We start from the raw sequence: 19916 nt of genomic DNA on the forward strand, positions 1-19916 counted from the left end.
TATATCCACTGAAGGACTTGTGTGTTCCCCAGTCTGTGGCTTGTCTTTTCATTTTGTTTGCAGACATTGAAAGAGCATGAAGTTTCTGATTTCGCTGAAGTTTGATTTAGCAAGATTTTCCCCGTGGACTACACTCTCAGGGTTACATCTCAAGAACCGTGGGCTAGCTCGAAAGCGGAGCTCGTCTGTCTTCCTTCGTATGCTTTGGATTTAGATTCTGATGGTGATTCAGCCTGAGATCCTGTGTGCATTGCACAAGACATTCATAGCCAGCCACCACAGCATCATCTATTGAAATGACCACTGCGACTCCTCTGTAGCTTTAACCGGAACCAAAGAGAGTGATGCCTAGTCTGTCCCTGCCTTATGTTAGAGCCGGCACCCCTCTGTCCCCATCACCATAGATTTATACTGACTCTTCAGTTCAGGCATAACGCCTCTAAATTTATTTTCTTCTTCAAGGTTGTTCTGGTGTTCTTTTTTTTCTTTTCTTTCTTTCTTTCTTTCTTTCTTTCTTTCTTTCTTTCTTCTTTTTTTTTTTTTTTTTTTTTAGTTTTTCAAGACAGAGTTTCTCTGTGTAGTTTTGGAGCCTGTTCTGGAACTCACTCTGTAGACCAAGCTGACCTCAAACTCACAGAGATCCATCTGCCTCTGCCTCCCAAGTGCTGGGATTAAAGGTGTGCACCACCAGGTTGGGGGTTTAGCTCAGTGGGAAAGCACTTGCCTAGCAAGCACAAGGCCCTGGGTTCGGTCCTCAGCTCCGGCAAAAAAAAAAAAAAAGAAAGAAACTCATATAATTTTTGGGCGGTGGTAGCACACACCACACGCCTTTAATCCCAGCACTCAGGAGGCAGAGGCAGGCGGATCTTTGTGAGTTCGAGGCCAGCCTGGTCTATTGAGCGAGATCCAGGAAAGGCGCAAAGCTACACAGAGAAACCCTGTCTCGAGAGGAAAAAAAAAAAAAAAACCCAAAAAATTTAAAGGTGTGCGCCACCACCACCCAGCTCTGTTTTGGTGTTCCTAATCCATTTCCATGTTAGTTTTTAAAATCAGCTTTAAAATTTTAAATTTAAAATCTATCCACTCCCCTTCCTTTAAAAAAAAAAAATCAAACAAAATTTCAAGGATTGCATGGAACTAAAATCTCAATTTGAACAATATACCTTTTTTAAAGATATAAAGATGTAATTGTGTGTGTGCAAGTGATATGCACGTGACATGGTGTGCATGTGGCAGTCTGCCAATAACCATTAGGGACTGGTTCTCTCCTTCCACTTCATTTTTGAGACTGTGGTCACTTATTCCAGCTCTTGCTTCATGAATTTTATTATATGCTGCAAATTACTCTCTAAGCACTGCCCCAGCCACATCTTTCAACTTTGATTTGTTTATATTTTAATTTGGTGTGAAACACTCTTCAGTTTCTCTTTTGATTTCTTCTTTGGCCCAGAATCACACAGAAACATGGTATTTAGTTTCTAAATACTTGAAGATTTCCCAGATATTTTGTATTCATCTCTAAATTTGTTTCATTATTTATTTATTGGTTTGTTGTTTGGCTTTTTTGAGACAGGGTCTCACTATGTAGCCTTGGCTGTCCTGGAACTCACTATGTAGACCAGACTGGCCACAAACTCAGAGATCCACCCGCCTCTACCTTCTAAGTACTGATTAAAGATGTGAGTCACCCCACCTGTCAATTTATTGCTTTTTTGAGACAGGGTCTCACTATGTAGCTCTGGCTGTTCTGGAACTCACTATGTAGACTAAGCTGGCCTCAGAACTTAGAGAGATCTGCCTGCCTCTGCCTAAGTGCTGGGATTTAAGTCGTGCGCCATTACACCTAGCCACTCATTTCTAATTTAATTCCAATGTGTCAGATACCATGTTTTCTTTTTCCATTCGTGTGTGCGTGGGGTGGGGGGAGGTATGGATATTATATATGTATGCATGTAGACACACCTGTATAAGGGGGTGCACATGCGCATGTGTGGAGGCTTCAAGTTGACATCTGGAACCATCCTCTACTGCTCTCCCACCTTATACATTGAGATAGCATTTCTCAGTGAAAGCTGGAGCTCACCAATATGACTAGTCTTGCTAGCCAGTTTGCTATGGGGATCTTCTGTCTCCAGCTTCCAAGGTTAGAATTACAATGAGCCATTACAACAATCTGGTATTTACATTTGTTCTGAGGACCTGAACTCAGGTTCTCAGGCCTGCACATCAAGCCCTTTAATTACTCACCAATCCAGCTCCCTGGCACCAACATGACATGTTTTTGTGGCTTGAATCTTTTAAAGTTTTCAAGACTTATTTTATAGCTTAGACTCCGGCCTGGCTTAGGAAGTGTTCTTTGAGCTTTCATGTCGTTTATTCTGCAGTCACTATAAACACAACAGGAATCCACAGCAAGCCGGGCGGTGGTGGCGCACACCAGTAATCCCAGCCCTTGGGAGGCAGAGGCAGGTGGGTTTCTGTGCATTCCAGGCCAGCCAGAGCTGTTGTTACACAGAAAAACCCTGTCTCAGGGATAAGGAAAAAAAATCCACAGCAAACATTAAAGACTTTGACATCCCTCCTGGTGTTTTGTTTTTGTGTTTGTTTTAAGATAGGGCTGCCCTGTCAGGAACTCTCTATGTAGACCAGGCTGGCTTCCAACTCAGAGTCCACTGCCTCTGACTCCTGAGTGCTGGGATTAAAGAGGTGCACATCTATCTGTCTATCAGTGGTTGAAGGGTGTGGACACGTTCCACTGGGTTGTCTTGCCTATTTCCTCTTGCAGTTATATTGCTTTTGGCTTGTCTCTGGCTTCCTGAAGCATTGTTTTAAATGCAAGAAAAAAAAAAGACCATTTAGTTTATTGGCTGGTCACTGAGCTCCAGGGATCCACCTGTCTCCACTTCTCAATGACAGGGTGGCACACTTAGCCACACTTGCGTGGGCACTAGAGGTTTGAACCTGGGTTCTCTTGCTTTCCTAGGAAGTGCTCTTACCCCTGAGCCATCTTCACATCTCACCCCTAGCACTTTATATTTGGTTGTTTGGTTGTTTGTTTGTTTTTGAGACAGGTTTTCTGCAGTCACTATAAATACCGAACAAGAATCCCGTAGCTCAGGCTGACCTCAGTCTCACTCTGTGGTGGTTTGATTCTGAGCTCCTGATCTTCCTGCCTCTACTTCCCAGGTACTGTGATTACAGACCTGTGCTATAGTAGCCGGTGTGCTTATACTTCCTGGAACATCTCCATTGTCTGTGTGATGCTAATCCTACCACACCAGGAGCCAGCTGATTCATGGGATGGATGCCAGGGGCAGCAGTAGGCATAGGGGAGCAGAGGGGAAGGACATTAGGATTGATATCTTGGACACTCCACAACATGCTAAGGGCACAACCTATCTGGAGAGGAAGCTCGATTCTCCTGCAGCAGTAGACCCAGGGTCCAGGCTTGTAGGTGGCTAACCAGGATTTTATACACGCACATATATATCGTGTGTGTACGTGTAAATGTATCTTGTTGTCTATGTGTATATCTTATTGTGTGTATTAGGGTGCACAAAAACCAGAGGACCACCTCTAGAGTCAGTTCACTCTGCCCACCTTGTCTCAAGGCAGGGTCTCTCTTGTGTCTGCAGTTGTGATGGGCATTACCAACTAGCTGGCCCACCAGCTTCTGGCTGACTCCTGTCTCCACCTCTGATCTCACTGTAGGAGTGTTGTGATTACAGAAGCACACTGGGGCATTAGGATTCTTATGGGTGATGGGAGAGCAGATTCAGGGCATCAGGCTCACACAAGAACTTTTACCTGCGAAGGCATCTCCCCAGGCCCTACTGTGTATTCACTGAATGATCCTGATATCTTGAATCTTTGGGTTCTGCTTCTGCTTTTCCAAGTTGTTCTCAATGTGTGCTATCATGTGTGTAATAATCTTGGGTTGTGGGACTGTATAAGAATGCCTGGGTTTTATCTGAGGAGCCTGTGGAGCCTTGGCTGGGAGCGAGACCTCCAGATCACATGACGTAAACGTACATGAGTATGGTACCAAAGCCAGTACAGGGCCGTGTGGATTTAACCTCTCTGAATGGGGTGTTCCAGGCTGTCCCTGGAGTGGGCCAAGTGACAGCTTATCACCCAGATGAGACAGGCTGCTACAGGCACACCTCAGTGTAGCCTGCTCCCTTCTCCACTATGCCTTCTGTGCGTGGCAGCCTAGCTACCACGTGGGGTTTCCTGGCTGTGATGCCCAGCCTCATCCTCATGTCTTTACTGTGCCAGGACACATCTGCTGGGCCCCAGAGTCTGGGACCACAGCCTCTACCTTCCCACTCATACGCAGACGATCTGGGGACCAAAGGACAAGGCGAGACCCAAAGGAAGGTTGGAATTGCTTTTATTGAGGGGCGGACACCGCAGGGCCCCGCCCATGGTCAGGTTAGTGTTCTGCCTGGCATCTCCACCTGCCACCAGCTCAAGGTTAGTGGAACATGCAAAGCTCACTCAGAGGGTGGAGGCAGGGGTAGCAGCCACCAAGGCCAGGGGCTGGCTGGACAGGAAGGGAGGGTGGCACTGGCCAGGTGCTTTACGTGAGCACAGATGGGCCAGCCAGTGTCTCTGGGCCATGGAGAGGCCAGGGCTCCCTAGGAGAGAGATGGGCAGCAGCACCCAGAGAGGGTTTCCACAGGTTTGAGGAGTCACCGGGCCTCTGGGGTAGGAGAAGTCTCGGATCTGGAGAACCCTCCAGCCCTGCCCAGCCAGAAAGTCCATCTCCTACCCTGTGTCTGGGTCTTGAGGGCCTGGGTACAAGAAGGACACAGAAGGCACTTACAAGGGGGAGCGGAGGCTGGAAGGCTGAAGCAGAGGCTCAGGTCTTGGGGGAGGAAGTCTGGGGTGGTGTGCTACAAAGCACGGCTCCAATGGCAGCTGCAGGAGCCAGGCGGGAGGCTGGGGCCGGGACCAGGCCTTATCTTCCCATGGGGAAGGGGCTTCTCTGGGCAGGCTGGAAGAGATGTTTGGCCTGGGACCTTTCCTTTGCCAGCAAGACCCACTGAATAGGCAGGTGATTCAGAGACACGCTGAGGAGGCGCAGCTGGCTCAGGACAGAGGCTGCAAGAGGCCCGAGGGCTGTCTGCTCAGAGGATCGTCCCCAGCTCCCCCTCAGCAGGTAGGGACCAGCAGGCAGACATCCAGTAGGGTTGGCTTAGAGGTCTGGGGACCTTTCCCAGAGAGAAACCTCCCAGGAGAGACAGGAGTGGTAGGCTGAGTGCCCAGCTCTGGATTCTCCAAGGCACCTAGCTGTGATGAGTGGCAGGTAGAAAGGATCAGGGAGACCCGAGGAGAGCGAAGTGGTCACTGGGCCTGGGCCAGCCCCATTTCCCAAGACACAGGCTGTCTGGACTTCAGATACATACATGTATATATCTATATTAATGTGTTAGTCTGGTCTTTTTTGGTTAAATCTTAGGCACCGCTTGGGAGGAAGACACCTTTACGTGTTAAAGACCCCAGCGCCTCCACAGGGAGCCTGGCCACATGCAGAGCGGGAGGGCAGGGTGCAGGCAGGGGGTCAGGCCACCGCAGACTCAGGACCCCCGAGAGAGGCTGAAGGCCCTGAGGCATAGCGGCGGCCATAGCCCGAGGAAGAGTAAGAGGAAGAAGAGAAGGTCATGGAGAAGCCGGAGCCTGTGGCATCGAAGCTGCCCCGGCGGGAGCCGGCCCTGGAGCCCGTGCGTGAACCAGTGCGTGAGCCAGTGGTGGAGCCAGAGCCACTGACGCTGTAGGGGCTGTAGTAGCCCTTGCTGGACTGCGCCGCTGCTTCCAACAGCCTCAGCCCGGTGCCCTCCTCCACCATGCTGCGGTCCAGAGCATCCTTGTAGGAGATCTTGAGCTTGGTCTTGGGGCACGTGAGGTACTTGGAGTAGGCACTGACATCACGCAGCTTCTGGGCTGTGCGGGCATCCACGGTGCCACGTTGCAGGGCCTCATCCAGGGGCACACGGCCTGGGGTGTCGGGCTCAATCAGACCACCTGTTAGGTACTGCACTTCCAGGAAGCGCTGGCCAGCCTCGTAGTAGAGCCAGCCCTTCTTCAGGGCCTGGGCGGCTGACATCTTGGTCTTGGTGCGCGGGTCCTCAAACCCACAGAAGGCCTTCTGGGCCAGATTGATCCGGTCTACCATGATCTTGTCCACCAGGCCCTTGTTGACAGCCTCAGTGACGGGGAAGCGCTCACCGGTGCTGGGGTCAATGATACCCCCGGTGCAGGCCTGCGCCTCCAGCAGCCGCTGACCAGTGATGTTGTCTACCAGGTTGCGGTGCATGGCCTCCGTGATGGACACCTTCTCCAGCGTCTCCGTGTCCAGGATGCCGGCCACTGGGCCCGTCTCCTCGGTAGGATCAGACCAGGAGGCCAACTGAGTCCTGGAGACGGCAGGACTGATGGGGTAGGAGGAAGATGAGCCCACAGAGGAGGAGCGGGAGCGGAAGCCACCAGCATTGCCCGAGAGCATGTCAGCAAACTCGGTGATAGAGAGTGTGCCAGCACGGTATTGGTCCAGTGCTGAGCGGTCAATGAGGTTCTTGGTGATGGCATCGTCGATGTCATACTGTCGGCCCGAGCGTCGGTCAATGATCATAGATTTGACCACGCCGTCTGAGGAGGAGATGGTGATTTCTTCCCACTCGCATTCCTGCTCCGACAACTCCAGGTATGTCTGGTGGTCAATGAGGCCCTTGCGGTAGGCCTCATACACTGACATCTCCTTGCCTGTCTCAGGGTCCACAATCACCACACGGCGCTTGCGCACCGAGGACTTGGAGGACGTCTTCCGCTCCCGCTTCTTCTCCTTCAGCGGCAGGAGGCACAGGCCAGTCTGGGGGTCAGTGATGCAGCGCTCCATCAGCTGCAGGTACGTGAGGTTCTCCTCTGTGTTGGGGTCAAAGAAACCCTTGGTGTCATCTGAGGGGTCAGTCAGGATCTCATTCATCTCCTCATCAAAGAGGCCACGCTTATAGGCCACTTCCACAGGTAGGCGGTGGCTCTCCTCAGGGTCGATGATGCCACCAGTGGCGATCTGAGCCTCCAGCAGACGGATGCCGTGGTCCTTCAGGATCAGGCCCTTCTTCATGGCCTGGAAGAGGGAGATGAGTTTCCCAGAGTAGGGATCCTTGTAGCCAGTGACAGCACGCTCAGCTGACAGCAGCTTGTCTTTGAACTCGGGGCCCACAATACCCATACGCACAGCCTCTTCCACAGTCAGCTTGAGGCCCTTGATAGGGTCAATGACATAGCCAGTGGCCGCCTGTGCTTCCAGGAGCTCGAAGGCGGTGCCAGGGCGGATAATGCCCTTCTTCATGGCCTGGTACACCGAGAGCCGCTCCTTGGTAGCATCAACGAAGACTCCGGCAATGCAGCTGGTACCTTCAAGGAACTTCTGCAGGTTCTTAGTGACCTCCTCAATGGAGGTCAGGCCTTCTTGCAGCTGGAGCGCCGTGGCCTCGTCCATGACCTGAGAACGCACCAGCTCCTCCACGGTGATCTGTTTGCGCAGGCCACGGAAGGTCAGTTTGCGGGCATCAGAGAGCGGCAGGAGCATCTGGCCGCTGCTGTCATCCCGGCGGCACCGCTTGAGCAGCTGTGTGTAGCTGAGGCGCTCATCCGTGGAGGGATCCACGTAGCTGCGCACCTCACTGGGCTCCGACAGCTGGTCATGCGTGTCCTTATTGAGGTAGCCACGTTGGTAAGCCACCTCCAGCGGGAGGTGGAAACCCAGGCGAGGGTCCACAATGCCTCCTGTGGCTAGCTGGGCATCCAGCAGCCTCAATGCCTCCTCAGCAGGAATCAGTTCCTTCTTCATGGCCTGGAAGAGTGAGATGGTCTGTTCTGTATACGGGTCACGGTAGCCGGTAACAGCCCGCTCTGCGGAGAGCAACCGATCATGCAGCTCAGGGCCTACCAGACCCTTGCGCACAGCCTCATCCACAGTCAGCCGCTCACCCTTCACGGGGTCCAGCAGGAAGCCTGTGGCTGCCTGTGCTTCCAGCAATAAGCGGGCCACCTCGGCACTCAGCAACCCCTTCTTAAGGGCCTGGTAGATGGTTAGCGTCTGCCTGGAGCCAGGCAGGTAGACACCAGCCACTGACCCTGTGCCATAGAGGTAGCGCCAGGCAGATTCCATCTCTAGAACCTCACGGAGGTTCTTGGTGCCTTCCCGAAAGAGGTTGTAGGTCTCAAGGGAGATGATCCGGGCCTCGTACAGGTCTTCGGCAGTGAGGCGACGGCGCACGTAGTCATAGGAGGCGAGGTTCTGCTGGCGGATGATTTCGGTCTTCTCGATGATTTCAATGATGATGATAATCATACGCTCCTTAGTCACTCGGCCAGCCTGAAAGTCAGCCATGAGCCGGGCTCGCTGATCCTCCGGGATCATGTCCGACTGCATCACCTCCCACAGGGACATGGAGGAGCCGCCACGGCCGCCACCACCTGGGATGTCAATCTGCGTCTCCTCGAACGCCCTCCTGGTCTCCTCCTCGGTATACACCTGTGTCGTTTCCACCACCTCTGTCTTCTCTGCCCCTTTGAGCGGCAGGAGGCGCAGGCCCGTCTCGGGGTCCTCCACACAGCGCTTCAGCAGCTGCAGGTAGGTGAGGTTCTCATGCGTGTTGGGGTCGAAGAAGCCCTTGGTGTCGTCACTTGGATCTGCCAGCACTCGGTTCATCTCCTCGTCGAAGTAGCCACGCTGGTAGGCCACGTCCACGGGCAGGCGGTGGCTGTGCACGGGGTCGATGATGCCACCCGTGGCAATCTGGGCCTCCAGCAGGCGGATGGCATGCTCCCTGAGGACCAAGCCCTTCTTCATAGCCTGGAACAGTGAGATGGTGGTGCCTGAGTAAGGATCCTTATAGCCAGTGACCGCCTTCTCAGCGGACAGGAGCTTCTCATGGAGCTCAGGGCCCACTACTCCTGCCTTGACAGCCTCATGGACGTACAGGCGTTGGTTCCGCACAGGGTCCACTAGAAAGCCAGTGGCTGCCTGGGCCTCCAGCAGGAGTGTGGCTGTGCTGGGTCTGAGGAGGCCTCGGCGCATGGCCTCATAGATGGTTACTTTCTCCTTAGAGTCCTCCAGGTAGATGCCAGCTAGGCAGCCACTGCCCTGCAGCAGCGTCCGCACGGAGTCCACCTCCGACAGATCTTTGACTGACGTCTTGCCATCCTTGAGCTGGTCGAACTGAGCACTGCTGAGGACCTTGGCAGCCAGGAGCTCACTGGCTGGCACCGGGGCACGGAGGCCACTGAAGGACAGTCGCTCCTGCCGCTGGGTCTCCACCTCCTCCACGATGGTGATAAGGATCTTGATGACCTTCTCTACAGTGACCTTGCCTGTGCGGAACTGGCGGAGGAGCTCCTGCCGCTGCTCCTCGGTGAAGTACTCAGAGCTTATGAGCTCCCACACCGTCACTGTCCTGCCCTTGAAGCTGCCCACGGGAACCTCCACGGTGGCCTTCTCCAAGGTTTCACGGGCCTGGAGCTCAGAGTAGACCTCCTCCTGCCGGGCCCTGATGGCCTTCTCTGAGAGTGGCAGCAGGTTCAACCCGGTCAGCTGGTCAGACCGGCACCGCTGCTGGAGCTGGCTGTAGGTGACTGGCTCGCGGGTACTGGGGTCAAGGTAGACTCTGGCATCATCCCTGGGTGACAACAGGGCCCTGTTGGTCTCTTTGTCTAGGTAGCCCCGGGCATAGGCCACATCCAGTGGCACACGGTGGCTCTTGCTGGGGTCTACAATGCCACCAGTGGATAACTGGGCATCCAGCAGGCGCAGGCCCTGTTCTCGGGGGATGAGACCTTTCTTCAGGGCCTGGAACAGTGAGACACTCTGTCCTGAGTAGGGGTCCCGATAGCCTGTCACAGCCTTCTCAGCTGACAAGAGCTTCTCATGCAGCTCGGGGCCCACTAGGCCAGCGCGCACGGCCTCATCCACAGTCAGCCGGGCACTGGTGGCAGGGTCAATGATGTGCCCAGTGCCAGCCTGCGCCTCCAGCAAGGCCACAGCCACATCCGGCTGCAGCAAGTCTTTCTTCAAGGCCTCATAGATGCTCAGCTTCTGCCCTGCGTCTTCCAGCCACACCCCGGCAATGACATTGGCACCCCGCAGGGCCTGTCTCACACTATCTGCCTCAGCCACCTCGCGCACAGAACGCTCGCCCCGTTGCAGCTGCTGGAAGAGTTCCTGGTTGATGACCCCGCTCTCCAGGAGCTCTGCAGCAGGCACGAGGGCACGGAGACCCTCGAAGCAGAGCTGACCCTTCCGCTCATGTTCCTCTACCACGGTGATGACAATCTTGATGATCTTCTCCACGGTGATGCGGCCCGTGCGGAACTGCCGTAGAAGGTCCCGCCGCTGCTCCGCGGTGAAGTACTCTGAGTTGATGATCTCCCAGATGGTCACAGTCTTGCCCTGGAACTTGCCAAATGGTGCCGACACGGTGGCCTTCTCAAAGACGTCACGGGCCTCTGTGTCGGTGTACACCAGCTCTCCACCCTTGGCAGCCTTGTCTGTGAGCGGCAGGAGGCGCAGGCCCGTCTCGGGGTCCTCCACGCAGCGCTCCAGCAGCTGCAGGTAGGTGAGGTTCTCATGCGTGTTGGGGTCGAAGAAGCCCTTGGTGTCGTCACTCGGGTCAGCCAAGATGCGGTTCATCTCCTCGTCGAAGTAGCCACGCTGGTAGGCCACGTCCACGGGCACACGGTGGCTGTGCACAGGGTCGATGATGCCTCCTGTGGCAATCTGGGCCTCCAGCAGGCGGATGCCATGGTCTCTGACGATGAGGTCCTTCTTCATGGCCTGGAAGAGAGAGATCTGCTCCCCCGTGTAGGGGTCCTTGTAGCCGGTGACAGCGCGCTCGGCTGACAGGAGCTTGTGGTGCAGCTCAGGACCCACGACACCCTCCTTCACAGCCTCATTGACAGTCAGCCGCCGGTTCCGCACAGGGTCGAGCAGGAAGCCTGAGGCCGCCTGGGCCTCAAGAAGGATAAGAGCTGTTCCAGGGCTAAGCAGCTGCCTCTGGAGGGCTGTGTAGACACTCAGCTTCTCATTGGTGGGCTTCAGCAGCAGTCCTGCAATGCTGCTGCGGCCCTTCAGGTACCGGCGCACATCTTCCCGCTGCATGAGCTCAGTCACCGTGGTGTGGCCCTGCGCCAACCGCTGCAGTTCCTCCGTGCTCAGGATGCCCACTTCCTGGAGCCGCTGAGCTGGCACCTTCTGACGTAACCCCTCGAAGGTGTGCTCAGGTTCCACCTCCACGGATGGCCCATCGAGCGCGTCGCGGCCATTGGGCAGGGCCTTGGCGGCGGCAGCGGCCTGGGTGCTGGCGATCTCCTCCGAGTGTGCCAACGCAGCCCGGTGCTCTTCCTCCAGCCGCTGTAGCCGCTCCCGCAGCCTCTGGTTCTCCTCGGCCAGCAGCTTCTCCTGCTGCTGCCGCTGCTGCTCCAAACGCTGCAGCTCCTCCTGCTTCCGCCGCACGCCCTCCTCGGCCTCACGCTGCCGCCTCCTGGCCTCCTCCATGCTGGCCACCAACTCCTGCTTCTCCTGCTCCATCTGCCGCTGCTGCCGCTGCTGCTCGTCACGCAGCTGCTGCGCTTTGGCCACCTCATCCTGGAAAAGCTGTTCCAGCTTGGCCTTCTCCTGCTCGATGAAGTGCTCCCGCTGTAACAGGCTGTCCTTCTCAGAGAGGAAGCTCTGCTGCAGGGCCTGTGTCTCCTGCAGTATCTGCTCCTGCTGCACAGTCTGCATCTGTTGGGGGTGGGGTGGGGAAAGGGGGTCAGCTTTCAGAGAGGAGGGGGAGACCCAAGAAGCAAGCACTCACCACCACCACCAAAGGCAGACCCTCCCTGCCACCCGGCCCGCCCCTCCGGCCTGTGAGGAGGGCCTGTGAGGAGGGAGGGTGGTACCTCCTCAGACTTGAGCTGCAGCAGCTTGGCCTCTTGTTTGAGCTTCTCCTTCTCACGCTCCAGCTCAGCAATGGCCTCCCTCAGACGCTCGGCATCATGGTCACTCTGCTGCCGCTGGATCTCCAGCGTCTGCACCAACGTCACCTTCTCCTGCGTAGCAAGCTCAGTGCGGTGCAGCTTCTCACCAATCTCTTCAGCCTGCTTGCGGAAACGCTGGGCATCCTCCTCTGCACGGGCCTGAGCCCGGCTCATCTCAGCCATGCGCAGCTTGAGGCGCTCGGCCTCTGCACTCATCTCCAGCTGCCGCTGCCGCTCGGCCTCCAGAGTCCGCTGGAAACCCTGCGTCTCCTCGACCAGCTGCTGCGCCATCTGCTCCTTGTCCTCTTGCAGCCGCCGGGCCTGCTCCTGGGCGAGCTCCTTCTGCTGCTGCAGCAGCTCCGCCTCGGCCTTCAGCCTCGTGGCTTCCTGCACTGCCTGCATCTTTTCCTTGAGCATCTTCTCTGCCAGGGCCCGCTGCTGAGCCAGGTCCTCCTCCGCTAGCTGCCGCAGCCGGGCAGCCTCCTGCGCCGCCACACTCAGCCGGGCAGCCTCCTCGGCCACCTGTTTCATCTTCTCAGCCTCCTCCTCCAGGAAGCGCTGTGTGTTGTCCTTGTCCCGCAGGATGAGTGCCCGGTTTTCGGCTTCGATGCGGGCCTTGAGCTTGCCCAGCTCCTCCATCTGCACGCGGACGGAGAAGAGCTCCTCCTCCACCTGGCTGCGCTGCCGGGCTGCCTCCGTGACCTCGGCCTTCAGCCGCTGCAGCTCCTCATCCAGGATGCTCTTCTGGTGGTCGGTCTCCTCCAGCTGCAGCCTCAGTGTTGTCAGCTCCTGCTCTACCTGGGCCTTCTGCCGCAGCGTCTGCTCTGCAAACTTCTTGTGCTTCTCCATCTCTGCGTCGGCGGCTTGCTTCTGTTTCAATGCTGCCTGCTCGGCCTGGGCCCGACGCGCGGCCTCTTGCTCAGCTTCCTTGCGCAGCTTCTCTGCGGCTGCCTGTGCCTGCGCCCGGGCCTGTGCCTGCTCCTCCGCTGACTGTTTCAGCCGCTCGGCCTCTTCCACTTGTTTCCGGGACTGGGCGGCCTCCCGTTCTGCCTGCTCCCGGGCCTCCTCCGCCTCCTCCGCCGCGCGCCGGGCTGCCTCGGCCTCACTCCGCAGCCGTTCCAGCATGCTCTGCTCTTGCTGAAGTGTCTGCTGCAGCTCCTCTTCTCGCTGCTGCACCACAAAGGCGTGCGCCTTCTCCTCTGCCTGCAGTCGTTTCTGGGCCGCCTCCTGGGCCAGCTGCAGCTGCCTGGCGGACTCCTGCTCGGCGCGTTCGCGCAGGCGCCGTGCTTCCTCCACCTTGGCCTTGAGCCGCTCGACTTCCTCCAGCGCAACCTTGCGCTGCCGTGCAGCTTCCTCCTCGGCTGCCAGGCTCTTCTGCACACGCTCCTCGGCTTCCCGGCGCCTCTGCTCCTCCTCGGCGGCCAACTGCCGCTGCCGAGCTGCCTCCAGTTCGGCCTGCTCCTTGCTGCGCATTGTGTCCTCGGCATTGCTGCGAATGCGCCCGAGCTCCAGCTCCAGTTCTGCCTTGCCAGCGGCGGCTTTCTCAAAGCTCGCCTTCAGCGCCATGATCTCCTCCTCCACCTGCCGCCGCTGCCGCAGCGTATCCTCCACCAACCCCTTTTGCCGCTCTAGCTCACTCTCTGACGCCTTGCGCAGCTGGGCCAGGCGCTCCTCTATGTCAGCCTTGTGCAGGGCAGCCTGCTCCTCCAGACGCCGCCGCTGGAAGGCCTCATCCTCAGCCAGGCGCCGCAGGCGCTCGTTCTCGGCCTCCTTCTCTTTGAGCGCAATCTCCGCCTCTGTCTTGAGCCTGGTGGCCTCACTGATGGCAGCCAGCTTCTCAGTAAGCACTCGCTCTGCCTCGGCCCGCTGGCGCGCCGCATCCTCCTCGGCCAGCTGCCGCTGCCGCTTGGCCTCCTCGGCCAGGGCACGCAGCCGGGCAGCCTCCTCGGCCAGCTCCCGAAACCGGTCTGCCTCGGCCTCCAGCCTCTGCTTAGACTTCTCGCTGGAAGAACGAGACTCCTCCTCGGCTCGTGCCTTGCTGGCCAGCAGTACCTCCATCTCTGCCCGCACCTTGGCCAGTTCAGCCTCCAGTTCCTGGCGCTTCTGCGTGGCTGCAGTCGCTTCACGCTGCAGCCGGGCCAGCTCCTCCTCTAGCAGCTGCCGCTGCTGTTCACCCTGCTCTGTCTCAGCCCGCAGGCGGATCAGCTCCTGCTCTGCAGCCAGGCGCTGCTGGGCAGTGCCCTCCGCCAGCTGCCGCTGCTTCTCCAGCTCCTGTTCGGCCAGCTCTCGCTGCCGCACGGCCTGTTCCTCGGCCTTGCCACGCCGCCGTGCCTCGCGCTCCGCCTCCTCCTTCTGCTTCTCCGCGTCAGCCTGGGCCAGACTCTTCTGCTGGGCCACCTCTTCGGCTTGCAGCCGCAGCCTCAGCGCCTCGTTGGCCTTTAGCTGCCAGCGCTCCAGCTCCCGCTCAGCCTCCTCACGGGCTCGTTCAGCCTCGGCTTGCTGCTGTGCCCGCCGCTCGGCCTCCTCCCGCAGCTGGGTCACCGTCACGTGCTCCTCCTGCAGCGTGCGCTCCAGCTGTGCTGTCTTCTCGGCAAAGGACGCCCGCTTGCTCTGCAGCTCCACCTCTGCACTGCGCTGGGCTGTCTCCAGAGCTACCTGCACTTGGCGTGCCCTTTCGGCCTCAGCTTGGCGCAGCCGCCGTTCGGCCTCCTCGGCCTGCAGCCGCAGCTCCTCCAGGGCCTGCAGGGCCCGCTGCTTCTCCCGAGCTGCCTCGGCTTCCGCCTTCACACGCAGGGCCAGCTCCGCCTCTGCCTGCCTTTTGCGCTGGCTCTCATCTTGCACCTGCCTGCGCAAGCGTTCAGCTTCCTCCTGAGCCTGCCGCTTCTGCGCTTCTGCCTCCTCGGCCCGGGCACGCAGCGCCTGTAGCTCGCCCTCCGCCCCTCCACGCTGACGCTCGGTTGTCTCCAGCTGCAGGCGCACTACCCGGATCTCTTCCTCGATGCGCATCCGGCTGCGTTCTGCGGCCTCCACCTGTTGGGCCTTGGCCTGGATCTCTGCCTCTGAGCTCTGCCGAAGATGCTGCAGCTCCTCTTGGATGCTGCGCTTCTGCTGCTGTGCATCCACCGCTGCCTCCTCACGCCGTGCCACCTCCTCTTTCATGCGCCGCTGCAGCTCCTGTGCTTCCAGCTCCGCCTGCGCCTTAGCCTGGGCGTGCGCCTCGGCGAGCTGCCGCTGCTTCTCCAGCGCGGCCTCCACCTCTGCCAGCCGCTCCCGCTCCTCTGCCCGCTGTTGCTCAGCCAGCCTCTGTGCGGGGCGGCGGCGAGAGAGGAAGAGAACCAGAGACAGCATGAGCGTAGGCAGGCAGGGTGCCGGGCACTCACGTGACGTGGAAGGTACCACCACAGTTCACTTGGACAGCACGATTCGGGGGATCAGGGAGGACAGAGGTCCCAACCCGGTCAAGGAGACAGCGTGCACCCGCCCGGGGTACTTGGGCAGCGAGCATAGCGGCCCCACCATGCTCACCAGCCTGGGGAAGGAGGCCCAGGCGTCCTCCCCTCTTCCCGCAGACAGGCGACGGAGACAGATGGATAAGGAGAGAGAGAGAGAGAGCAAAAAGCAGGAGGCTCGCAGGGCCTGCAAGCCATACCCACCACACCACAGCCCTGCCCAAATTCTACCAGACCCCCTCAGGCCTGGTTCCCACTACAAAGACCCTCTCTCCGCACAGGGAGGGAGGGCTGTCCCCAAAGCCCATTGGGGTGAGGGCATGGTGAGGCGGCCAAAATAGGGACAGCCGTGCAGACCAGAGCCAGCACAGAAGGCATCTCAAGCCGGCAAACAGGAGCAAAGAGGAGGTAAGGAGGAAGGCAGGCCAACAAGGCCACCTAGGATGGAAGGGGCTAGACAGATGGCACCATGCCTGGCCAAGTTCCTCGGAGACACCACTCTCCAAACCCTACAAACCACATACACCAACTCTTCCTAAGGCAAGAGACCCAGTGACACCAACACAGAATCTCCAGGACGAGCACATAGGAGGGCCAGAAGGATGCAACCAAGGAACACCCGCCAACGAGAAAGGGCGCACTAGCCGCCAGGCAGAGAGCAGAGCCGAGCCAGATCAAGGTTGGAGGGGGGGGGGGGCACAAGGAAGGGCGACCTGGGGAGCCGTGCCAGGGTGGGGTACTGAGCAGCACTGGGCATGGGGCATGGAGTGACAGGTTGCTACGGGCTGCATTTCAAATGAGGAAAAGGGGCTTCCCACACCACCCTGTCCACGTGGCCCCAGGCATACCTCTTCCTCTTCCATGCGGCGCAGCGTCTCACTGATGAACTTGATGTACTGACTCGTGAGTGTGGTCAGCTCGCTGTAGCGTGTACGCAGATCCACATACTGGGAGGCAGGAGAAAGCCAAATGTAAATGACCAGGAGACCCCTGAGGTCCTTCTAGCCCCCTGCTCAGCTGAGGCTTGGCCCACCTCCATCCTACCTCTTGGATGACACTCTCCGATCCGGACTGAACCTTGGCCTTCTTGGCTGGGGAGGCCACGGGCTCAAGCTGCGCCTTGTAGGTGACCAGCTGGAGCTCATAGTCCTATAGAGGACACACAAGACAGTCAGCTGCCAGCTCCACGCTCTGGTTGCCTGGGCCTGAGCCCCAGGCTGCCTCACAGGCTTGCTCTGGCACGGTCCAGGCTTGGGAGGGCCACTCGAGAGTCCAGTGCCTGCTCAACTGGCAAGTGTGCCCCCCGGTTTTGAGTCTTAGAGCCAGCAGCTGGGAGGACTCACCTTGATTGCGTTGATGTACTGCTTGGCGAACCTCTGGCACTCCTCAACCTTCTCTCCATGACGCTCAATCTCTTCCAGCAGGGCCTGGGGGAGGAAGGGGTTAGCCTCGAGCTACAGGCTGCACCCCGTCACACGCCAAGCCCGTCGGGGGAGGGGGAAGGCTACCTTCTCCTGGCGCAGCTGTTCCCGTGCGGCCTGGCTGTTGGCTATCGGCACGGCCTGGATCTGTTCCTGCCGCCTCTTGGCGTCCTGCAGCCAGGAGCTCAGTGGGTCTGCACTCTCCCGGTAGTAGCGGAGTTGGCGACCCAGCTGTTCGAGCTCACGCTGTCGCACGTCAGTCTGGGCCAGCACAGCCTGCCAGCGCTCCAGCAACTGAGTGACCCGCTCCCGCCACCGCTCCACTTCCACATCCCGTTCACCGTGCCGCTGCTGCAGCCGTTCACCAACTTCCTGTGCCCCCCGCAACTCGTCTCTCAGGGTGTCAAACACAGGCTGCTGCGCCTCCGCTTGGGCCCGCAGTTTCTGTTGGGCAAGGCAGGGTTGGCACCAGTTCAGCACGGGCTCCCACTGCCCCTGTCCCGGGGGGGGGGGGGGAGCACAGGTTCCCAGATGGTACCTTTAGTGAGGCCTTGGTAGCTTCCAGCTCTTGGAGAGTGGCGGGCACAGCCTGGGCCTCCTTAAGCTGCTCCTCATGGGCTTTAAGCACCTCCTCAGCCCCCTGGGTACTGCGAATCACCAAGCTGATGGTCTTGAGTCTAGGTAGGACATAGCAAGGCTCAGAGCCAGGAGATACATGGGCTCAAGCCACACACCCTAGACGAAGGAACTGGAGCCCCTCGGTGCCTCCTGCTATGCCCGGACCCTACCTGGCCAGAGCAGTGGTCACTAAAGCTGGAAGAGCCGGAGGGAGGATGCTCCGGCTAGGAGCAGCAGATTCTAAAGTCCTGGAGCAGGTGATAGTACCTGTAGCTCCAGCTCAAGAGAGACTGAACAAACAGTAAGTAGGAAGGGGACCCCATGTGTCCGCCAGACAGTCCTCTCTAATACTGTATTTGTTAACAAAGGGTAGCTGAGATGGCTCAGTGGTTAAGAGCACTGACTGCTCCTCCAGAGGACCCGGGTTCAATTCCCAGCACCCACATGGCAGCTCATGTCTGTAACTTCAGTTCCAGGGGATGTGACACCCTCACAGACATGCATGCAGGTAAAACACCAATGCACAATAAATAAAAGTAAATTATTTAAAAATAAAAATAAATAAAGTGTGAATGCACTATGTAATGCAGGAAGCAATACATGCTGGAGGTAAATGCTGAGGGCACAAGGCTTCCAAAAGAAGGGCCCTATGAATGTACCTACTGTGCCTCCCAATCAAAATAGGCTGAGATAAACAGAAAGAAAGACGCAGAAACTTTGCAACTAGGCACAGGAGGACAGGCAGAAGGGGCTGGGCTCTGGAAAGGCTCTCTTGCCACCAAGAGCTCAAGCAGGGAGGATCCTAAGAGGTCTCCATTTTTCTCCACCAAGAAGCTCATCCGTCTCTCAAACTCACTGATGCCCTCCCTCCATGTGGAAGACTGATCCTTTCTCCTGAACCCACCAGTCTGGCCACACCTCATGGCATCCCTCCCTCCCTCCCTCCCTCCCTCCCTCCCTCCCTCCCTCCGTCCCTCCCATCTGTGCTCCCTTCGACTCACAATTTGAAACAACCTTGCTCCACCTATCCTCCCCCTTCACTCTTCACTGGGCTGGTTCCTGCTTGGCCCCAAGTCTATGACTTCTCAGTGAGCAACACCAATGTCCCTTTTTACCCCACACCTCACGTCCCATTATCTAGAAGATCTGTGGATATGTCTTCAAAACGCATCGGGCTCTGGGCATTTCTTACCACCTCACGCTGCATGCAAGTCCAAACCCACGCCCTCCATCCCCTAGCCAGACTGCTCAACGGCCCCCACTGCCACTTTTACACCCCCACCCTCATCTTTCCTCTGCTCAGAACATGTCTCGAATCACTGCCCTGGCCAGAGGAGCCCCGCTGGATCCCCGAAACCTGCACAGGAACACTCACTTCTCCAGGTAGATGGCTGATAAACTTCTGACCTGTTCCAGCTTGCCCAGGGTCAATTCCAACTCCGAGCGCAGAGTGGGAGCAGCGGGAGATGGCTCTGGCAAGGCTAGAACTTTCTCAGCCTCGGCAGAGAGGCGGGCAACTCCCTTGCCTAGCCCCTCCACTTCAGCTTGCGCTTTCTGTGGAGAGACCAGGTAGAAGCACATTGACCGTCAGAGCCTAACTAACAACCAGCTTCCCTGGAAGGTGAGAAGAGGTTGGGGTGGGTAGGAGGGGCGCTGCGCCTGCCTGTTGCTCAGCGATGCGTTGGGCACACTCCCGCGAAGGTTCTTTGTCCAGAGGTAGCCGCAGACGGTGCACAGTCCGGGTCTCACAGGCCTCCAGCTGCAGCCGGATATCCTTGAGCTCCGAGATGCATCGCTGACAGCGAGACTCCTCTTGTTCGCCTGGGAAGACAACCAGGTTATACTCAGACATGGCCTCCATCACAGCCTGCCCACCGGCCACCACCCCCCCCCCCAGGGCCTTGCCCGCGCCATACCCTGCTCCAGGCTTTGCAGCAGCTGCTGGTAGTGCCGGCTGCAAGAACCATACTCGCGCTCTGCCACCAGCCGGTCCTCAGGCCCAAAGCCGCCAGCGTCCTGGCTGTCTCGGAGGAAGGCCTGGTAGTGCAGCTCCAGGTTGCGCAGGGCCTGGCGCTGCTCCTCTGGCTTCAGTGTGCGGAACTGGAGGGGGCACACGTCGCTGAGAATGGGGTCCGGCCAGATGGCGCCCACGAGACACCGTCTCCCGTCCTCCCCAGGACCCACGGCCCCGTGCGCCGTCCTACCGTGACTAGGGACCAGGACCGGATGAGCTGTATGTCACGACTGAGGCTCTGCCACGCCAGGAGGCTCTTCATGTCCACGTGCAGCTGGTGCCACAGTGTAACCAGGGCCTGGTGCTGGGCCTCCAGTCTGGTAGACAAGGACCGTGTTCATGGTCAGGGGTGTCTAGAACCTTCCTCACTGTCCACAAACCCCCTGCAGC

General features: G+C 58.1%; 1 protein-coding gene across 20 annotated transcripts in view; it reads right to left on the reverse strand.

Annotated features, from left to right (window-relative positions):
• Positions 1-4376: 4376 nt before the first annotated feature.
• Plec (plectin) overlaps positions 4377-19916 on the reverse strand; it is a 63662-nt gene continuing 48122 nt past the window's right edge. For all 20 annotated transcript variants that reach the window (XM_036208041.1, XM_036208044.1, XM_036208040.1 and 17 more), the window contains 11 exons: positions 19717-19843; positions 19429-19612; positions 19176-19333; positions 18888-19066; positions 17433-17571; positions 16982-17338; positions 16817-16900; positions 16518-16622; positions 16322-16420; positions 11947-15327; positions 4377-11788 (listed from right to left, as the gene is read on the reverse strand). In XM_036208041.1, coding sequence (XP_036063934.1) covers positions 5567-11788; positions 11947-15327; positions 16322-16420; positions 16518-16622; positions 16817-16900; positions 16982-17338; positions 17433-17571; positions 18888-19066; positions 19176-19333; positions 19429-19612; positions 19717-19843 — 11035 coding nt within the window. In that variant the 3' untranslated portion in view covers positions 4377-5566. The remainder of the gene's footprint in view (positions 11789-11946; positions 15328-16321; positions 16421-16517; positions 16623-16816; positions 16901-16981; positions 17339-17432; positions 17572-18887; positions 19067-19175; positions 19334-19428; positions 19613-19716; positions 19844-19916) is intronic.

This window comes from Onychomys torridus, chromosome 16, assembly GCF_903995425.1.
Source record: "Onychomys torridus chromosome 16, mOncTor1.1, whole genome shotgun sequence".
Taxonomy (NCBI): Eukaryota; Metazoa; Chordata; class Mammalia; order Rodentia; family Cricetidae; genus Onychomys; species Onychomys torridus.